Source organism: Antennarius striatus, chromosome 14 (genome assembly GCF_040054535.1).
Source record: "Antennarius striatus isolate MH-2024 chromosome 14, ASM4005453v1, whole genome shotgun sequence".
Classification (NCBI taxonomy): domain Eukaryota; kingdom Metazoa; phylum Chordata; class Actinopteri; order Lophiiformes; family Antennariidae; genus Antennarius; species Antennarius striatus.
In genome coordinates this window covers 6,235,392-6,255,900 of record NC_090789.1, presented here as the reverse complement: position 1 = coordinate 6,255,900, position 20,509 = coordinate 6,235,392, and the positions used below count along the sequence as shown (strand labels likewise).

At 38.8% G+C, this 20,509-nt stretch overlaps 3 protein-coding genes and 1 non-coding gene across 8 annotated transcripts in view; 3 read left to right on the top strand and 1 right to left on the bottom strand.

The window, feature by feature from the left end:
- The window catches only part of cdk6 (cyclin dependent kinase 6), a 31,571-nt gene extending 22,208 nt beyond the window's left edge, over window positions 1–9,363 (top strand). For both annotated transcript variants that reach the window (XM_068333391.1, XM_068333390.1), the window contains 3 exons: window positions 4,924–4,974; window positions 5,561–5,696; window positions 5,861–9,363. In XM_068333391.1, coding sequence (XP_068189492.1) covers window positions 4,924–4,974; window positions 5,561–5,696; window positions 5,861–6,013 — 340 coding nt within the window. In that variant the 3' untranslated portion in view covers window positions 6,014–9,363. The remainder of the gene's footprint in view (window positions 1–4,923; window positions 4,975–5,560; window positions 5,697–5,860) is intronic.
- Window positions 9,364–10,420: 1,057 nt separating this feature from the next.
- On the top strand, window positions 10,421–16,222 carry fam133b (family with sequence similarity 133 member B). Of its 3 annotated transcripts, XM_068332994.1 has the most exons (11): window positions 10,421–10,553; window positions 11,293–11,390; window positions 12,141–12,219; window positions 12,423–12,533; window positions 12,614–12,646; window positions 12,797–12,868; window positions 13,129–13,227; window positions 13,361–13,399; window positions 13,497–13,577; window positions 14,282–14,332; window positions 15,274–16,219. In XM_068332994.1, exons 1-11 carry the CDS (start codon window positions 10,530–10,532, stop codon window positions 15,367–15,369), a joined length of 783 nt encoding a protein of 260 aa, XP_068189095.1. In that variant the 5' UTR covers window positions 10,421–10,529; the 3' UTR covers window positions 15,370–16,219. The 3 variants fall into 3 exon arrangements, with proteins under 3 accessions (XP_068189095.1, XP_068189093.1, XP_068189094.1); XM_068332992.1 differs by having other exon boundaries at window positions 12,614–12,868; window positions 15,274–16,220; XM_068332993.1 differs by lacking the exon at window positions 13,361–13,399 and having other exon boundaries at window positions 12,614–12,868; window positions 15,274–16,222.
- Window positions 16,223–17,066: 844 nt separating this feature from the next.
- LOC137607714 (progranulin-like) lies at window positions 17,067–19,756 on the top strand. 2 transcript variants are annotated; one of them, XM_068333646.1, is made up of 6 exons: window positions 17,067–17,214; window positions 17,965–18,114; window positions 18,223–18,516; window positions 18,799–18,909; window positions 19,185–19,235; window positions 19,364–19,756. In XM_068333646.1, the coding sequence occupies exons 2-6, from the start codon at window positions 17,965–17,967 to the stop codon at window positions 19,460–19,462; spliced, it is 705 nt and encodes a 234-aa protein (XP_068189747.1). In that variant the 5' UTR covers window positions 17,067–17,214; the 3' UTR covers window positions 19,463–19,756. The 2 variants fall into 2 exon arrangements, with proteins under 2 accessions (XP_068189747.1, XP_068189746.1); XM_068333645.1 differs by having other exon boundaries at window positions 18,799–18,960.
- Window positions 19,757–20,319: 563 nt separating this feature from the next.
- On the bottom strand, window positions 20,320–20,483 carry LOC137607889 (U1 spliceosomal RNA). The gene has a single exon (XR_011038060.1). It is a non-coding gene; the product is annotated as a U1 spliceosomal RNA (small nuclear RNA).
- Window positions 20,484–20,509: the final 26 nt, after the last annotated feature.

Here is a 20,509-nt window from a genome sequence, read left to right as displayed (position 1 = left end):
ATAGGAATGCATGGGCCTTAGTGGCAAATGGGTAACACTGCTATGCAGAAAGACAGCATTTAAAATAAAATAAAAAATTCTAAAATCATTTATATGTCCCAAAAACCCAATAAAAGGTATTTGTCACCTGTTATGCTGTCTTACCTTTTCCTCTCGTTTTATCTTTGTATTTTTGTATTGGAGCTGAAAATATGTCAATTTTGTCATATATGAAATAATTTTGATCCTTCCAGTTGTTTAGGATGCTTTAAATGAACAGAAATTTTGATACTTAGCTTCTCACTTGCGTGGAGTTGCAGCTTTTCTTTGACTTCTGTGAGAAAAGGGGGAATAATTTTGTGTTCCAGGCTATTTGTTGGGTTAACTTCATGTTCGGAAATAGCGTATTTTTAAAAATTTACGCGTAAAAACAATTCAAGAAACAATTTCCAATTAGGAAAATTACAGTGAGCTGAAATCAGTTTTTTTTATAGATTGATGTGCAAATTGTTTCTGTATTTGTTGTCTGTATTTGTCTGAAAGCCTATTCGCTCAGCGCTGTATTGTTACATTCCGTTTCAAAGCAGTGGTGTATTGTAATTGTCAGTGTCCGTCCGTTCGTTCGTATCTCCACCAGATATATTTGCAACCGTTGCAGATAGGAAGATGAAACAAAAAGATTACTCAGGCAGCAAAGGGGATGAAAATGTGATGACCTTGACCTTGAGAAAAGTACGTCAAGGTCAAATTTCAACCTTTGTACTCAGGAACCGGATAAGATAAAAAGACGAGGAAGAAGGCCAGTGTAAGACTATAGATCAAAGCTAGGGCTTTGATCTATGGTCAAAGCTAGTGCATAGCCTTGACCTACCCTGAAACGTCAAAGCTATGCGCTTGTCAGGTACTACTTTCAGGGTACCCTGACCTACCTTTCGCAGGGTGTTGCAGTCTCTGACTGCCTTGTTGTCTGTTTTGTCTGTATTTGTTTTTATGTCCAAGTCATAAGGTGAAAGTGTATTTTGGCACTATGTGACCTTATAAGAAGAATTTTAAAATACACAGGAATTGCAACAAAAAATTCAGAATCAATATTAAGTAGCCTCAACATTATGTACAGGAGATTTCTGGCTTTGTTCCTCCTAGTGTTCCTTTGAAAGCAGGCGCAATCTGAGGTTAGCAGTTATAACCTGTGATAAAGCTTAGCTGTGTGCCTGTGTGTGTGTCGTCTAGGTAAAGGCACTTCTTCTCTCACTCTGACACAATAAGCAGTAAAAAGCTTTAGTGTGTGTGTGTGTGTGTGTGTGTGTGTGTGTGTGTGTGTGTGTGTGTGTGTGTGTGTGTGTGTGTGTGTGTGTGTGTGTGTGTGTTTCACAACCTGGCACCTATCCAGCTTTGCCTTAAGGCAGAAAGCAAAGCAGAGGCCTTTGATGGCCATGAACAGAACATACACACTCTCTCCCTCTCTGTCTCACTTTCTGCAGGTGATTAAGATGGCTTTTTAAAAAGCCACCTGTTTGAGATTAAAGGGCACCTGGGAGAATTGCTGAAAGAAGGCAAGAGAAAGCAACGTGATCGAGCGAAAGTGCAGAACAACAACAGATGATACAACGCTGTTTATTGGGTTTGCAGCTTATGTGAATTGGAGATTATAGTTTTTGACAGCTTAAGTACAAAAAGGTAGACATTGCCGCTGGTGGTTTAGATGCCTTTGGGAATGACTAAACAATAATTTGATCATCGTGCACTGATTCCTTTTTCTTCAGTTATATAACTTTCACTTGATTTTTTTTTTCACACCCGTTGAATTTTGCATGTCGGGTTATCCATGTGCAGTACGTATGGTCGGCTTGAAGGAATTCATTGCAATGTTCACACGTCCTTTTTCATCCTCCTAAAGTTGTGGAACTTCACTTAGGTTTCTTGAAATTCTTAAATTTGCTTCATTACATCCCGCTTCAAAGCGGTGATGTATTGCGATTGTCAGTGTTGGTGTGTTTGTTCGTCCGTTCGTCCACCAAATATCTTTGCAACCGTAGAAGATAGAAGGATGAAACAAAAAGCATGTTACTCGGGCGGCAAAGGGGATGAAAACAAGATGATGACCTTGACCTCGAGAAAAGTAGGTCACAGTCAAATTTCAACTTATGTACACTCAGGAAATGGATAGGATAGAAAGACGAGGAAGGCCAGTGCAAGACCGTAGATCAAAGCTACTGCTTTGATCTATCTATGCACTAGCTTTGATCTATTGTCTTACACTGGCCTTCTCCGTATGCACTAGTCAGGTGCTACTTTCAGGGTAGCCTGAAAGTAGGCCGAGGTAAGTCGTGGGATGTTGCAGTCTCTGACTGCCTTTTTTAAATTTATTTTCATGCCAGCTTGCTCATATGGGTTAGCTAGCGTGTTTCACATTTTCTACAATACTGTGAAACACAATTTATATCATGGTTGATTTCTTAAATTTACCTGTGTTTTAAGACACACTTGATGATCTAAATTTCATGTCAGTTTTCTCCCAGGGGTTTCCCCATCCCTTTTATGATGAAATTATGATAATAAGTGTTTATCAAAGCCTCATTGAGGAATAAAAACCCTGTTTGACTCTGTCATCTTATACGGTGGGTCAGAAATTTATAAATCAGCCCAAGAATGTTTGTCTTATGACTCATGAAACTTCTAAGGCCGCCCCCTCTGAGCAATGTCCTCTCAACTTGCATCATCACACATGCTTTTGTTGAGGGGAAAAAAACTGTAACGAGAATCTCTGTGAACCTGTCAGAAGAATTTGAGCAAATATCATGCAAGTCTGCATCTGCATGGCTGGGATAGTGTCAGGATGAGTCATAGTTGGAGTGAATGGGGAGAGAGAACGCCTGCTTGTTGACATTTCTCCAATCAAAAAGGTTGAATTAATGGCGCAGGAGAGGCCCCACATCCGTGTTGACTTTCTCACACTTTTGAACTCAATTGAGAAATCCTGAAAGCCACAATCTGACATTCATGTGTTGTGCACACACAAATCCAACCTCCCCACATGCTAAACTTGTGTATGCAAGCTGACTTGTTTGTATGCAAAAGCCCTTGCTCAAGCGCACAAACACACATCTGTGTTTTCCATATGCCACTGTGGCCTGCAAACATGCACGCACACACACACACACACACACACACACACATACCAGAGGTTGTCTCAATAGAACGAAGGACAGAGCCATGTTGGCACTGGAGGAAATGTGACTCAGCTGCCTGTCCCAGCCCAGTCTCAGACCTCCTTTTACCGCCACCCATGTGCGTGTGTGTGTCCGTGTGTGTGTGTGTGTGTGTGAATGTGTGTGTTTTTGTACATATATGTTCATGTTATACTCGGAGATGGAAAGAGTCCATTCTGCGTATGTGTGCTTTTGTGCATCCTGCTTTATGTTCTTCCTTGAGTGCAAGTGTAGGTTTGTACTTAACCATCGTGCGCCTGCCAGTGAACAGCTCAATTCGAGTCCAGTCGTCATCCCCCCTCCCAAACAAACCACTCCAGGTTTAAAAATGGACCTCTTGGAATTATCAGCCCTACTTGTTTTGGCATGATGACTTTGCTGTAGGTGATTTTTTTTTTTTTTTTACTTCGTTCTTTTGCAACAGTCAGAACAGGTTTGGTCTGATCTTAAATGTCTTTTAAACCTTGGTGCCATTCTTTACCCTGAGAAGATCTGCACATGTGGTATGATCATGGTCCGCTTTCTGAGTCAGATGTTTAAAAGCGGAGGCTCACAAGCCCGGCAGCACTGAGACATCCATTAGTGAATGATGCCAGGTTAGAATGATTGAAACAAACTCAATCTCAATTTCACTTTCGAACTGGAGCATGTGTTTGCTAACTCTGTGAAATGTGTAAAATACCCCCTGTCTAATTTCCTTGTGGCTCAGTCTGTAGGAAAGTGTGGGTGTTGAACTATGCAAAACTTCCTGCAAGAGGGAGAATACAGGGAGCACATGGTGGCTCGCCAGTCTATTGACTCCACTTGAGTGGGGTGCACTTGAAGTGTATTGAGATTTGGATATGGAATGCATACGTACGTGCATATAAGCACACCTATGTGACAGTATCTTGCATAACATTGACATCTGCTGGAGACTGATCACTGTATACAGCTAGAATACAACAAAAGACGCTTCTTTATCCTTTTCTAGACTTTGAGTGTGATTTTGAACAAAACGACTGAAATTAAGAATAGAGGAGAAACTGTTTCAACATAACACCTCCACATTTCATTCAAAGGATCTTCGGCACATAAGTCTAGTTCCCATACCTCTTCCTCTGTCAGAATAATGCATCTTTTCTTTCACACGCCTCTCCCTCCCACTTTCCTACACACACACACACACACACACACACACACACACACACACACACACACACACACACACACACACACACACACACACACACACACACACACTCTGAGAGCAAAAAAAGATGTGTATACACATATAAGGGATAAATAGCTTTTCTCTGTTCTGTACGGCAGCTGGTAGGCTTGTGCTGATAATGACTGCTGGAATGATGCGGCTGCCAGAGCAGGCATGGCCGCCCACGGGCATCCAAAGACGGCCTAAAGCCACAGGAACCACGAGCAGCCCTGCTACCGCTCTCCTCCCTCCTTTCATCCCTCCCCCCACTCTGTTCAGCACTACTCCCAACACAGCTTCACGATCCTGACAAGATGAGATGGAGCTGCTACTTCAAATGCTCACATCAGAGTCACACATTCCTCTTTGCCATGAGCCAATAGCCTATATTTTAGGGCTGTTCATCTGCAGCTTACAATGGCACAGGGTTCTTAAATTGACCAAAAGAGGTCAATAAGAATATAATTAAGGCTTCACACTTTTAATGAGAATGTATTGTAAACTTTTGAACCAAACTGAACTCTTTCCATTTATTTTTCCCAGACCACTGTTTCGAGGGAACTCCGATGTCGATCAACTCGGGAAAATTTTTGAGTAAGTTTTTCTGGCTGTGTTTCCTGTACGTATTCTTGAGAAAGAATGTGCAATCTTTGAAATTTTACTTAAATTCTCCGAATTTAACATCCATCAAAATCAATCGCTCAAAAGCTAGAGTGATAAAACGGAACTTCTCACAGTCTCATCAAAACCTACTGCTAACATCTGGAATAATATGTCCTCTAAATTTTATATATAATTAACATGTTATTTTCCATAATGGTGGACTTGGATCTATTTTTTATCTGGGTTAAACTTATGAAACATCAGTGATGCATATGAGGCTTTTGACTCTGCTACACATGGCAACAGTCTCATGTCTCTTCTCTAATCGTGCATTGTCATTAGATACATATTGCCTTTCTCCAAAAAATTTTTTTTTAATCTAACATGTATGATGACAACAATTGGACTGCTAGAAATATTTTGTGTGTGTTCATTTTAGGCAAACGAGGCAACATTAGAGATGTAACAGAAGAAATTATATCAACATGAGGATCAGGAGTGTAGAACAACACTACCAGAAATGTAAATCTGTGTGTCAGTGATTGCTAAATGGCTGATGATCATTATCCTCCCACAGTGTTGTTGGGGTACCTTCAGCAGAAGACTGGCCGCAGGAAGTGGCCCTACCACAGAGTGCCTTTACCCCCCGGCCCCCCAAGCCAATAGAGAACTTGGTTCCAGACATGGATGAGCAAGGACGGGCCCTCTTAATGGTTGGTAGTATAGGCTGCTGTCCGACCCAGTCCAACATCTTATACTTTGTCACTGAAATCAGAACATTCAATCACTACATTACTGTATTGTATTCATAAACTAGTGGTCTAGTCATCTGCTCCATTCTTCATTTGTTTCATCTTATCTTTTTTTTCCTTCACAGCAATTCCTGGCCTTCAACCCCTCCAGGAGAATATCGGCCTACGCTGCGCTGAGCCACCCCTACTTTCAAAGTGTGGATAGCCACAGTAGAAGTGTGTACGCGGCCCAGCCCATACCCAGCAACAAGCCTGCGATGGAGGAGAGGACTGCCTGACCGTCCTTCTACACCATTCATAATCCCTCGGTGTCCTTAAAAAGAATTCTGCATGTCCAACCTTGGTGTTACTCAATATTACCTTTTTTACAGCGTTCAACGAATGTTAAGACTTTTTTGACACTGATTTGACACAAATCATAAATATCAGTCAAAATCAATGTAATTTAATCAGATTTAGTTTTCATCACTTAATGTCAATATTTGGTTGGGGCACCTTTGGTATTATTTTGCTTGTGGTTTGCATGTTTGATGCTGCAATTTTTGACATTCTTCTTTGCGAAAGTCATCAGTCAGTTTGAGTGGTGATCAAGGCAGAAGGACAGTTTTCATGTGACTACTTGATTTGGTTTGGGACTGTTATCAATCCCGTTTAGTGCCAGTTGGAGATGTACACCTAAAGCAACACAGGGACATTTGCCGGACTGTTCAACTTCTTTCAACATAGCAGCAGGTTATCTTTCACGATTCAACCAATTTAAATAGCCCCTGTCAATGAATTTGCATGCTTTATGAGTGAGTTGAAAGGGATTTGGAATATTTTTACCTTCACAAGCTGCCCTGCTGCAAAGACAAATGCGCTGCAACTTGGTCAAAAGCTTTGATGCAATTGTATCATGAGGTCTTCTTTCACTCCTAGTTTGGATTAATGTAAACATACTGAAATCTTTCTAGATCTGCTTTGTCTTTGCTAGTTGGCCATAAAGCTGGAGATTAGTGGAGTTGGGAATCATTGTTTTAATGTTCATAGGCTTCATCATAGCACTCTTCACTATTACCATGAGGACGACCTACTCTAAATATAGTCTCAGTGCCTTCATATTTTGCCGGTATCCTTCCATTAATTGGTACTTTTCAATAACCCTGTTGTTGACTAGTTTATGTCAGCTGTGCCTTTAGCTGAAAATTACTTTTTTTTAATAATCAGTGTCAAAAAATCTTAACTATCATAATTCTATGTTGTGCATAAAAACAATATAAAATAGACTAAGGGTAAATTCTTTTTATAGTCAATACAGACATCCAGAAAAATACTTCTAAAGAGGGTAAAGATGGTGAATTGAACACACCAACACTTCCACCCCTTGAAAAATGCACAAAAGCTATCTTCTTTCCATGAACCGATAGTTTGTGTAAATGCTGCTTTTAGGTCTTTAATTTTGATGATTGACTGTTAACAATGCAAAAGAGACTCACGTCTCGGATTGACTGTCAGTAGGAGTAGATGGACTGCAAAGAAGCCATGAAGCAGGGGCCTCTTTTTAGGACCAATGTTCAACCTTGCAAGGGCCTTTTTGACTTATGGACCACATCAGAATCATACCTGAGCCTGTGTGGACAACATGGACCTCATCACCTACACTTTTACTGTGGTTGTGTGCACTGAGGAGTTTTGAATACATAAATACAGATACACAACATGTAGTGTGTGCATCATCACTGACATTTAACTAATGTGCACACCAACTTATTGGAACATTATCCAGCATCGCAAGCCAGCCACTCAACTGCCTTGACTCTTCATTCCAGCTCTGTGTATTATATTACTGCCACCTTGAGGAAGTCCTGTGCAACTGCAGACCAGTAGCGGGATTCTAATGGTTTCTGCACTCTTCGAGGAAGGAATTTGAAATAATGGCTTGGTTTTCTGTGCTGAGACAATGATGAAAGAATAGAAATGTTTTTGCCACACTCTGTTTATGACTTGCTTCTAGTCTGCCAACATGGGCGTTTATCATTATACAGTACAGCAATGCACAAGCTTGCAATAGGTGGAAAAAGTACCACCAGCACTATTCAACATGAATACATTTGGCACAGAATTGTCTCGCCAATATTCTGTATTTAATTTTAAATTTTATTGGCAAGTCTTATATATTTGTTTTCATCAAGTGGTTGCTTGGTTTTTATATTTTTATTTTTGAGATGAGGGCATACAACTTTCTTACACCAATTACACCATTTATTTAGATTGTAGAATTTGTGTAAGGACAGTTTGACAATGTAAGGAATGTACAAAGGATAGGCATTGATACTGTACAGTATAGAATGCAATGTACAAGATGTCATGATAGAAACATTTTGATGCGTTCATTGTCAGTCCCTAGATATGTTGTAAAGATGGATAGATGTAGAGTTAGTGATGAGGGTCAGTGGAAGGATGTATGGCAAGAGAACTCTGTCATTTCAAAATGCTTTTGACTTTCTCTAGGTTTGGACCAAGAGCGACTAAGAATTTTATTGTGGTTTTGATAATGAAACAAATGCACCAAGAATTTGTGTACATTTTTATTTTGCTTTTTTATTTTGCTTTTACAGTTGTGTCCCTTTGTATTCAAATTCCAGTTTTTACCAGCAAAGAAAACGCAAGTTATACAGAGTTGTATTTTTGTATTTAGTAGTTCTTGCAGAACAGTAACATATTTTTTTAACACTGGTTTATGATTTCCTAACAGGTAGTGCTGCTAGCACACACACAGACCCTCTCTGACTTTCTCAGGTTCTTGTTATGGTTCTTGTCCGAAACTTTCGGGTTCAGTTTGCACATCCCTGGGCTACTAACTGACCACATTGCAACTCCTTCAGGTTTTCTTTCAAGCTGTTCCATGACTGTGTCAATGATCATAGTCTACTGTCTTTCCTATTTATCAAATATGTTACTGTAGACTGTCTGAGGATAACTGCCTGTATGAACTGTTATGCCAGCAACTTTTGAATTTTGATTGATGAGCACAATGTATATCTATGTATAACTGCTAAATAAGCACTGTGTGAATCTTCTGTTTGACAACAACTCACATCTGGTGTCAGTGGTGCGTACAATGCAATGAAAGCTCCAAATACTTTAGACATAAGTTTACATTGAAATGACTGCTTTAGTGTTATTACATTTGATACAATCACTGTATGCTTTTCCCCATCGAGTTAGCCAGCTTGAAATACATTTCAGTCAATTACAGCAAACTTAAACAGATTGTTGACTTTTTAAAAGCTTCACTGTTTCGAAGCCAACATGATGGTCCCTCTTATAATGAAAATTTCAAATGTTCCTGTTTTATAAATGTTGTAAACAAATGGAAATGGAGACTGAGGAACCCGATCACGATACACTTGTGTGTGTGTGCTGGCATTGGACTCATTGGAGCATGTTCGACAATTGAATCTTGTGATGTGTAACATTATCAAGTATTGATTATTGGAATGAGGGAAAATTAAAACGCAACACCACTGCTGTTGCAATTTGTTATATATACATGCATTCAGCTACACAGACTTTTTTTAATGCTTCTATGACATACCAGTACGAAAACACATTTTTAAAAAATCATTAAATGCATCATTGAGAATTTGTCATTGTGTGTCTCAATATATGGGTGTTGATTTCAAGTCTAGACCATGTGCAATAACGGACAATGTAAAAAAAAAATCAGAAAAAAATTTGAGCAGAGAATTAATTTGACTAACAAAATGCAATGAGGCTGGGATCTAAGGAAATCTAGTTCAAATGGATTTTTCTTGTGTGTTGGCAAAAAAGCTCCAGTTTTGTTTCAATTACAGAACCAATAATATTAAGTATATACTCATCTTTGCGTTATTGGCTTATAGTGGTAACATAGGGTTGCACTATTCCTAAGTTTACCATCCTCACAAAAATATGAGGAAGACTGAGTCCACCCCACCCCCCCCCCCATTCACTAAAAATCACATTTACTGATGATTTAATAGTATGTGTTACATTTGAGCAGCACTGAAGACGCGTTCTTATTGTTTCAATGAATATAATCATTGTTATCAAAAACAGAAGTTTCCTTATCAGAACAGGAAAGCAGGGTCCTCCAAAGGTGAGGTCCTTTACAGATTTGTTTCAGAAGTAAGACGTGCCCCAGAAAAATTAAACGGTGGTCATTAACTTCTTTACATGGGCTTCACGGGAACATTTTATGGAGGAGCTAACCTGTCTTGGTTGAATTGTGTATTCTCTGAATACTGCCTATTTTGATAAACAGTTGAACAAAACAAGCATCAACAAAACCACTGCAAAAAAGACAAAAAAATCACATCTGCATAATATTAGAGGCAAGATTACTGTATATACAGAATATTAGTAATACAGTACTGTTTTCCGTTCAATGACTTGAGCAGGTATCATTCGTACACACGGATAGTCCATATTAATGGTGCAACATTCCTGATTCGTTTACAAGTTAACACAAAGTGGTTTATTGCATTCATGCCTTCATGGAGAATAGATGCGGTCTTTATTTGAAGAAAAAACTGATGAAAAGTCTTACAAATGAGTGACTGTTATCTTTTCAGTGCGCACTGTACACGTGTTGAGATTCAACCAATCACACTTCGCGTAGAGGGAAACGAGTGTCAGCCAATCGGATGCAGCGAAGGGCGGGTCTTCGTTAAAGCCAGTGGGGGAAAAAAACAACACTGGCAAGATTTATGCTAGCTGAAAACACTAATGATTTTTGTCTGTGTTTGCTATGTACCCCAATTCTAATTTAACATGGGCAAGAGAGACAATAGAGTGGTGAGTTATGTAGCCTAAGTAGCAAAAAATTTAAACTTTTCTTGCCGTTACATTTAGTAAGATTGCTATAGTAGATGCAATCGTTTAGCTTTAGCTCTGCATGTAGCATTGACAAATCGTCTCTCTGCTTGTTATTCAGACGTTAGGCCTAGACAGCGTTTACTGAGGCCGCTTGTTAACACAACATAGCAAAATATGTGGCACATTTTTGCAAAGTTTTCTTAGTTTTGATTGTTATACGCACCCTTGTTATATGCACCCTTGGTCTAGCATTAGGAACGACCGTGGCTCGTTGAGCTGCGCAAATAGTCAAATGCTAACCTTAGCTCATCTTTATGGTGGTGTTGCGAGCCCCTTTGCGTATTGAGTCTCTAATTTTGAAATACTAGCTTTGGGTCATTAGATTGTATAACAAGTAACTGTACATTGATCCTGTATGCTTCTGTCACAGTAAGCGGTGTACTCATGCAAGTCATTTGTCACTGATGCAGATGTTTTATTCAACTGATGCAGTATGGTCTCATTATGTTCTAGTGTGCCAAAAGGGAATACTTGCTGACTCGCAATGAAAATATCTTATGATGTTTAAGACATGCAACGCTTCGTTTTGTAGTCATGTTGTATGTGCTACAATAGAACTGTACTGTTTTGATGTACCTCGACCTGGATGGCTGAGAACCTACACAGGCATGTACAGTACTGTTTTGTTGTTTTCAACAATGTCTTGTTGGTTTTGCAGGCTTACATTAACCCTATTGCTGCTGCACGAGCAAGAGGACCCGCGCAGAATTCTGGACCGACCATACAGGATTATTTAAGCAGACCAAGGCCCACATGGTGAGTATCTAAAAGACCTGGTCATGGCACACACTTTTACCCCTATACACTTCAGAAACAAACATAAATTTGTCACAGCTGCCTTCTTTCTTCTGTGAGTAATACATTACATGACAGATACATGTAAAACTTTTAGGAAGCTAGCATTTCAAAGATGTGAAATTTTAAAGTTAATGCACACTGAACTATCAGTCTCACCTTATAGACAATTAATTTATAGATGAGCATTTTAGCACTTCTGTAAAATACCCAAACATGCCTGCAAGCAAGAAAAAGGCATTTTTCTGCCAAATCATACATTCTCCCAACAATAGCACACATAAGCATTATATATAAATGCATCATTTGTTTTAAATGTTAAGCCAAATTTACAATAATAAAACATCTTGTAATATAAAATTCTTTCAATTAAAACAAGCTTTTGCTAATCATATCCACAAGGGGGCAGTGTCTGTTTTAATGTTGCATCTAATTTGTATCAAAAATCAGTGTCTTGTTCCATTTTATTAGTATAGGTTTCTCACTTAACTATGATTAATTAAAATAAAATAAGCAAATCTGAAAAATGACTGAGGCCTTGTTGAGCAAAGGATCAGTTTAAGCAGTACTGGGAGAAACATTTAAAAAGTGCTCGCAAATGATGAGATGAGATGTAGAACAACAAGTGACACACGTTCCTCAATTTGGGTAGATGTGATTGTGGTGAAATTATTCATTTGGATTAAAATTGATTTATTGTTTATTTACCAGGGAAGAATTAAAGGAGCAGCTGGAGAAGAAGAAGAAGGGCTCTCGAGCCCTGGCTGACTTTGAGGACAGAATGAATAATGTATGTTTGTATTATACTGTCTGGCTTGCCGACCTTGCATTCTCACCACCACATGTCTTATTCTTTTTAGTCACAGCTAATGGTGCATTATGGCACATTTATTACTGTCCTAAGAGACTTCCTATATCTCTGAGAAGGTTTTGATGCACATGTAGACAATGAGAGAGAGAGTCAGGAGCTCACATGTTTACTATTGCTTTCAGAAATGGAGAAAAGAGCTGGCAAAAAACCGAGAGAAGTTATTGGGAAATGACAAAGAAAAGGACAAAAAGACAACAGACAAAGAAAAAGAGGAGAAGAAAGAAAAAAAAGAGGTGTGGTAGCTTATTAGGCATTTGAATGATCTCACTTTAAGCTGTTGTTTAAACCTGTTATGGATTTTTGTCATTTTCAGAAAAAGAAGAAAGAAAAGAAGAAATCCAGTAGGGTGAGGAGAGACCTCCAGCACAGACACACACACTCTTTCTGTTTTTTTCTGATATGGTTTAAATCCGGTGACTTTTGCTGTTTTCCAATTTATAAACAAGTGAATAACCTCAAATCTAATGAATCCTGCATTCATTGTGTTTTGGTCAAGCATTCTTCATTCTCCTCCTCCTCATCGAGTTCTGATTATTCCAGCAGCAGCTCCTCAGAATCTGAGGATGAGGTAAGTTTTAATTTATACAGTCATGTGATATTTGATGTTATCTGCCATCAAAAACATAAAACTGCAACCTTTATTTCTACTGCTGTAATTAAAAATGTCTGAAAATTGGTGCAGAGATCTTTACCTTCTCTGATTGATGACGTTGATCATTTATAGCAATGTTAGCTGCTAGTTGTTTGTGATGCTGTTAAATGTTAATGCTAGGAATGGAGTTACACATCTTACTGCACTGCACTGTTTGACTGTTTTTGTATGTTTAGGATGAAAAGAAGAGTACAAAGAAAAAATATAAAAGAAAAAAAGCATCAGCCAGGAAAGCATCAGATAGCTCGGAGGAAGAGTCTGACTCTGAAAGCAAGGTTTTTCCTTTTTTTTGTTGGATTCCTTTGTTCTGTACATAGAATCATGTTGTTGTTGAAATTTGATCAAATAATAATCCTGCAATCATTTCAAATGATTAAAATATGAGTAATATTATTTCTTTCCCCAAAGAAAATAAAACGAATCAAGGAAGAAGGGGACAAAGATAAGGTGGCTTTCTCTTTAATTGTTTTAATTTTGCTGTAGATTGAGATATAAATTTGTTTCATTGATAAAACAATTGCAATTTATCTCTCGCTTCTGTCAGAGTCGGAAAAGGAAAAGGAAGGCCGAGCGAAGCCATAGAGACTCATCTTCAGAGTCATCTGTGGGCTCTGTGTCAGAGGAGGTAATAAATATTCTGAAATAAAACTTCTCTTTGGCTTCTCCTGTTTGGGGTCGCCACGACATGCCATCCTTTTTTCCATTTTAGATGAGCGCTCATGTATTTGTTGGGCAAAGTTTTTAATGGCGGATGCCCTTCCTGCCACAGCCCCCTGCATTTATCCGGGCTTGAGACTGAATTACAGTTGACGCTGGCTTCTGCCCCCATAGGGCTACAGATGCCGGGGAGTGAACCTGGAGAGGCATACATGAAAAACATGCACTTTACCACTGAACTGCATCCCTTACTCAAGTATTATTCTGAAGTGGTTGTTTTAAATGCCATCCTTTGCCTTTCAGAACTGGGATTACTGGTGTGCATTTTTTCAACACGCATTTTTTTGTGTTGTTTTTCATCGTAGGTGCATGTGTGGACATGTCCTTCCGAGTTTCAATTTTACCAGTTATCTGAGCCTAACTTTGTATTTTGAAGAATTGTAACCAAAATTAAAAAATCAGGAGCAGAAGGATAACTTGCATTAACACTAAATTCCCCTGGTCAGTGTTAGTGTTAGAAATACATATTTGTTTTAGGCAAGGAGATGCTGTTGTACTTTCATATGCAGCAATTGTGAAAGAAGATTGTTGCAAGAAATGGAATCTTTTTTTCAGAGTGGATTTGAAACTCACCACATGGTCATGGTCTGATTTCAGCTTTCTCCTCCACAGGTCGAAGCCAAGAAGAAAAAGAGAAGTAGCGAAGAAAAAGATAAAATAATGGTGGGCCATTTGCTTCACAAGTTCCTCTTTGTTGTTTACAAATATTATCTTGAACTACAAAAAAGTTTCACATTCAGTCATTGTGTTAGAGCTCATTTTTATTTATGGTATAACATTCACTGACCATTAACAAATACAAGGAAAATAAGATGAAGAATGGATGGGTAGATGGATAAAATGAAGGATGAAGGGTAAACCCATGATTTAGTAAGGCAGCCTGCATTGTTGCGATCACACTCTTACTTCATACCGTCTGTTCTTTGACTATTTCCTCTTTAGATTCATCACACAAATAGTTTAGATTTGATCAGACGCGGTTAAGTACAGATTTATTTGTGGTTACTGCAAAAGATAAGGTCAAGGAAGCCAGGATATCTGATGTTAAACAATGCTTTCCTCTGTCTGTGTGTGTGTGAGAGAAACCTTTGCTGCAGGTTTTGGTCTGATTGTTAGCGATTGTTACAATGCTATATTCAGTTTAGCCCAGCTTCTGCAGCATGCCCAATAGATGCATCATAGAAGCCTTGTGGCTAAAAGGCAAGAAACATCACGCAACTGTGAATCTCACATTTTACAATTGCTTGGATAAGAGACTTGATGCAGAAGAAAGTATATAAATATTTAAAATATCTGGTTAAGGCCCAACCTGTCGCAAGTTCCTGTTCTGCAGCTGTCTCATAGGGTAGTTCTTCAGGTTCCTGATGAACAAAGCACCAAGCATGCCAGATTTGGAGCAAATGTAATAAAGCACAGGCAGGTGCAACATTTCCTAAGAACACACCAACTGATTGTTTTTTATCAGCAGTTATCGAATGCTTGGAGACAAGTCTCAAGTCACTGTATTTGTGTGTGAGCCTTTTTCTCTGCTATCAAAGCCTTTTCTTGTTGATAAAAAGAAATCAAGAGAAAAGTACCCAACTTCCAACATTTTATGTTCACAGGACAAATCCAAGAAGAAGAGGAAAAAGAAACATAAGAAGCATGGCAGAAAAAAGAAAAAGAGGGCAGCGTCTCATTCGGACTCTGAGCTCGACTAACACAGCTTTACGTTTCTGTCATCCTCCTGACAGTCAGCTTGTAGTTATTTTTGCCTTTCATTTAAAACTAAGTATCTCCCATCCGGCTCTGGCATTCATGCGTGAGCGACAGGCCTACAGATTGTAACGCTGCAGCTCTGTGAGTGAAATCGGGGGAAGCACCAATCCCTTTCAGTGGTAACTACTGGTACATATCTTCCACTGATGCGTTTTGTAGATTTGTGGGATATTTTTTATTTTATTTTTTTGTTATTTCACTCAACAACAGGACTGCGATGAATTTCGTGTATCTGTCCTCCTCAACTAAGAGATTTAAGTGACTGCCACATACATCCATCTATATACAAAGGTACTATCACCCTGTCTTTGGGATTAAATGCCGCTTCAAACCTGACATCTTGCATTGATAGTTGCTCGATGAGGCTGTCCTGCTAGTGCCTGTGCCATGCATGTAGAGCTGATGTCTCGCCAGCCTCATATTGAAGTTGGAAGCGAGAAAAAGACATGTGAGCTGCGCAGTCGACATTTATACAAGGATAATTGTTTATTTTGGATTGTTACACAGCAGTGTAAATGTCTAAACAATGGGAACTCGGTAATAAAGTATTGATTTAGCCTTTCACGCTATTAAAACAAATACTGTGAGTATCATCGTTAAGTATCATCGTTAAGTTACTAATGGTCTCTTGCAATGGTTATTACAGTTACATGATAAGAGCAGCACTTATACTATGTAGTATACTACGTACTTATACTGAACAGCATCACCTGATGTGAAACAATACATACACGGAACTGAAAGTTCACAGGTCATGGTTGCTGTTGCAATAATGAAAACCACCATTCGCATTTTTTTCAGAGGTATTAAAAGTTTCATATGACAATCTTAGTTTTTGGCTTTATAAATTCATAAACATTGAGGCAGGGTGTCTCCTATATTTTTTCACCACTCTATCCTCACTGAAAAAAATTGTGCATAGTGACTTCATATTATACACACTAAACATTTATTTTCCAAGTAATTACAGTTGTCTTCCACAGCTGACACACTTTCTTTTGCTGGTATGGATGTGCGATAGGGATTTTAAAGTCTTCTAATTTACTTTTTGAAAGCTGTAGAAACCCAGACTTTTAGTCGTTTTAAAAGTTTATGAAACGAAAGCACTTCCTTCATCCTGAGAAGGAGGAGCACACGGGGTCAAGTGTGATTTCACCAACCGACATTCCTGAGGGCACAAACTTGCAAACACTATTATATGATAGAAACGAAAGTGATTCTTCAATGTAAAAATGCATGCAAGAAAGTAAACGTTAAAAAAGACATTCAAAAGGGCTACTTCCACAACTTTTACTGTTCTGTCTTTTCATAAACATTAACACAAAGAACCATTTTAATAATCGTCCGATTTCAGACTTTATGTCTATAAAAATTTATAGATAAAACTATAGTGGGATCAGTCTGACTTACATCTGCAAAGTAGGTAAGACACACATTTACGTCTCATAAATATGTAAAGAAAAACAGGCTGATGTTTTCCTAATTCCAGGATGTCACAACAAAGATAAAATGTTGCCCTATCGCCCACTCTAAAAGGTGTTACCATTGGATCATGTGATCGAAACAGTTTAATGAGAGTAAAGGTTCGTGGAATCTTCCGTACATTCGTGCAAAGTAAAGCACAGATTTTTTTATTTGTTTTAAAAAGTGATTCGAGCTCAAGGCAGAAACCACACCTGTTTTGGTTAACGCGGATCGTGGGAGGGCCGATGAATAAAAGAGGGTGCGTTTAGTTCAGCGAAGAGGAAGTTGGAGACTTAAATCGCGCAAGATTTCATTTGCTGAAGGTGAGTCATATCTGTTGGCAATCTTTTTTTTTTTTACAACTGCTAGTATAATCCAAACTTCTGCTTTGAATTTTTACAGTTCAGGTAGGTATAGTTTTGAGTAAAAAATAAAATTATATAGAGTACGATCCAATGTGGGGGAGAGCGTAATTTAAAACATCAGATGGCACAAACAGCATTAACATGTTTCAGTGTTTGTGGAGTGAGGCTGTGGATGGGTGTGGAGCTCAAGTGATGTCCATGTATGACCCGGTTTAAAAAAGCGGTACAAACACATGGTTTTCAACAGGTACAAGAGGAAAGAACGACTTAAACAATCAGGTGTTGTTATTATTAGTGATTTATGTATTTATACACACTACGTTTATTTTCTGTACTTACTTTCATGTAAGTGTTTCAATTTTTTTCTGTTTTTGTAAATATGTCGCTATAAGTGATTGAGATTGATTGTTAATTAAGTAGTTAAGAAGTGGTACTTTGGTTAAAAAAAAACTTATGCTTCACCCTACAGTACTCCTTTTTGGACATGTGGGAGTCATTGTGTTGATTATTGTTATTGTGGTTTTGTCTACTTTCAATGGTCTTGTTTGTTTTTCTGTTAAGTCTATTTTGTTGTTTTAGCATCCACATGTACAACATAAAAAAATTAATTCATTAAAAGCAACACGATGGGAATTTAGTTGAATTCTCGTAACAGTGAATGAACTCTGCAGATCCATTTAAATTCCAATTGAATTTTCTCCTCTATAGATGCTGAAGGTAACACTGTGCTTGTCAGTGGCAGTGATTGCGTTGGAGTTTGCCTCCTGCTTTATCACATGCCCCGACAAGAGCTCCTGTTCAGATTCTGACACCTGCTGTAAGACTGAACAAGGATATGCTTGCTGCCCACATCCAAATGTAAGTCACATGTGTCAACTCAACACAGTCTAAATACTGTACATACAAAGTTTTGGATCTGAAAAAGTTTAAATCTGTGTGTGTGTTTGTGTGTTAATGCGTCTTTAGGCTGTATGTTGCTCTGACTTGAAGCACTGCTGTCCTTCTGGATATAATTGTAACTTGTATGAAGAGGTGTGTGAGAAACAAAACCAACCATGGATGCAGATTCCCATGTTGGCGAAGAAAGCACCAGGCAAGCATGTTCAATCTGCACCTGACCCTCAAGAGCACGAGACCAACTATATCCCAGAGCAACAAAGGAGTTCAGTTGTCCGATGTGACGCCTATTACGTTTGTCCTGATTTTACTACCTGTTGCAAAGGTCCAACAGGTCACTGGGCTTGTTGCAACGGTGTTCTGGTGAGTTGACCGAATATTTCTGTGCAATAGTATACCTCTACTGTGTTGATGCTCCTTAGATCTATTATTGACCTTAATGCAAAGGAAACAAAATCAGTTACGATGTACAACACGAATAGTTTGACTGATTGTTAGACATTCTAAACTGATCATTAATCTTAATCTTTGCCTGTGCTCTTGAGAAAACTCATTTTTTTGCCCATTTTTGTAAGTGTTTCCCTAATATCTCATCATTTTAATATTGAATAATACTAATTGTAGCCTGTTGTTTATCCATTGCAGGCCACCTGTTGTCCAGATGGCCTTCACTGTTGCCCAGCAGGCTACTACTGTGACTATACTTCCACACGCTGCTTCAGAAATCGTCTGACATACCCTTTCATCAGAAAACAGGTTCCAGCTTCAAACCTTGCTGCTCTAAGTTCACATCCAGAGCCTAACGTGGTATATCACACTAAACCTTGTCTGTTTATGGCATAGGTCTGTCTGTAGGTCTTTCCCCAAGTTTCTTCTTCCTATTACTGACTGGAAAAAAAATACTGTATATATGTGTGTGTGTGTGTGTGTGTGTGTCTATATATATATAGACACACACACACACACAAGTGGTTTGAACATTTGTATGATGTTATAGAATCTAATGATCAATCTGTGTTTACCTTTACCAGATATCAATGGCAACAATGACAGAAGCCAGCAACAACATCCCCGGTCCTGAAGTAATTCACATTACTCACATTTAAAAAATTAAGATAATTTGGGATTGTCTCTGTTCAGACTATTACAGTAGCAAATAGAATTTATTTGTCAATACTGTATTTTTGTAACTTTTTTTCTTTTTGTGCAGGGACAGTGTTGTTCTGATGGTCGGCACTGCTGCGATTATGGGTATACCTGTGATAACACTGATTTGTCTTGCAAAAAGAGCGACTCTACGATCCTCTGAGAATTAGAGGAATGTGCCACTGGAGAAATAAGATGAAGTCAGTTACTTTGAGTACACCGACATTCTTTTTTCTCTCTCTAAATACTATTTTGGTGGAAATTTTTGATATTAATGCTTTAAAACATACTCAAACTACATTTTCTTTTGGAATAATGCTGTTTCACTTTATTGATTCTCTCAAGAGATGGTTTCTTAAATAATTTTCAGTAAAAGGGTGAGCAAAATCCCCTGCGCAAGCTTTGCATGAAATTGAATTAATCAAAATCTTTATGAATAAATACATTTTGAATAGAATTATGAAAAAGTGACTGAATTTTTTCCCCCTGTAGTGTATTATATCATGTAACTGGAAGTACATGTAACACAACACTTAACTGTTGAGTGAATTTCACATGTGGTCATTGTAGATGGGCAACTTGTAATCGGGTTATCTGTTTACCCTCAAGTAATCCCCCTCCTATTTCTGCATAAAAAGAAAATTAGGTGTGTGAAATTTGACATAATGTAAGAAAACCAACCACTTTTTTCAGATAACCATGAAAAAGGAGAGGCTGCTATAATTCTAGAGATCATAATAATAAACCTTCCATTTTCTATACCGCTTCATCGGCTGTCACGGGGAGCTGGAGCTTGTCCCAGCTGGCTTAGGAGTGAGGCGGGGGACCCTCCGGTGCGCCACGGACCCACACAGGGAATGTGCGAGAAACTTTTGTTTCGTAAAGGGGACGGTGCCTTGCTCCGGAACACCTACCGAGGTGTCCTTGAGCAAGGAGTTGAGCTGGCACCTCCCGCTGCCTGTTTACACTCCAAACTTTTTGGCCCATGCGCGTCTTGAGCCAGCTCCTCTCTTGTCCCAGCCCAACACCTAGTGGACTGAGTTACTGCCGCCCCAAAAATTGTGCAGTCGAGATTCCCACATTTGGGTAATTGCAGGAGTCATCACAGTCGCAGTGCAATGGCTTAGCCTCATCCTGGGAGAACCACCTTGATGATAATGGTGTCTCTCCTGCCAGGTAAGTACAGTATATGTGGCAGGTTCAAAAGTAT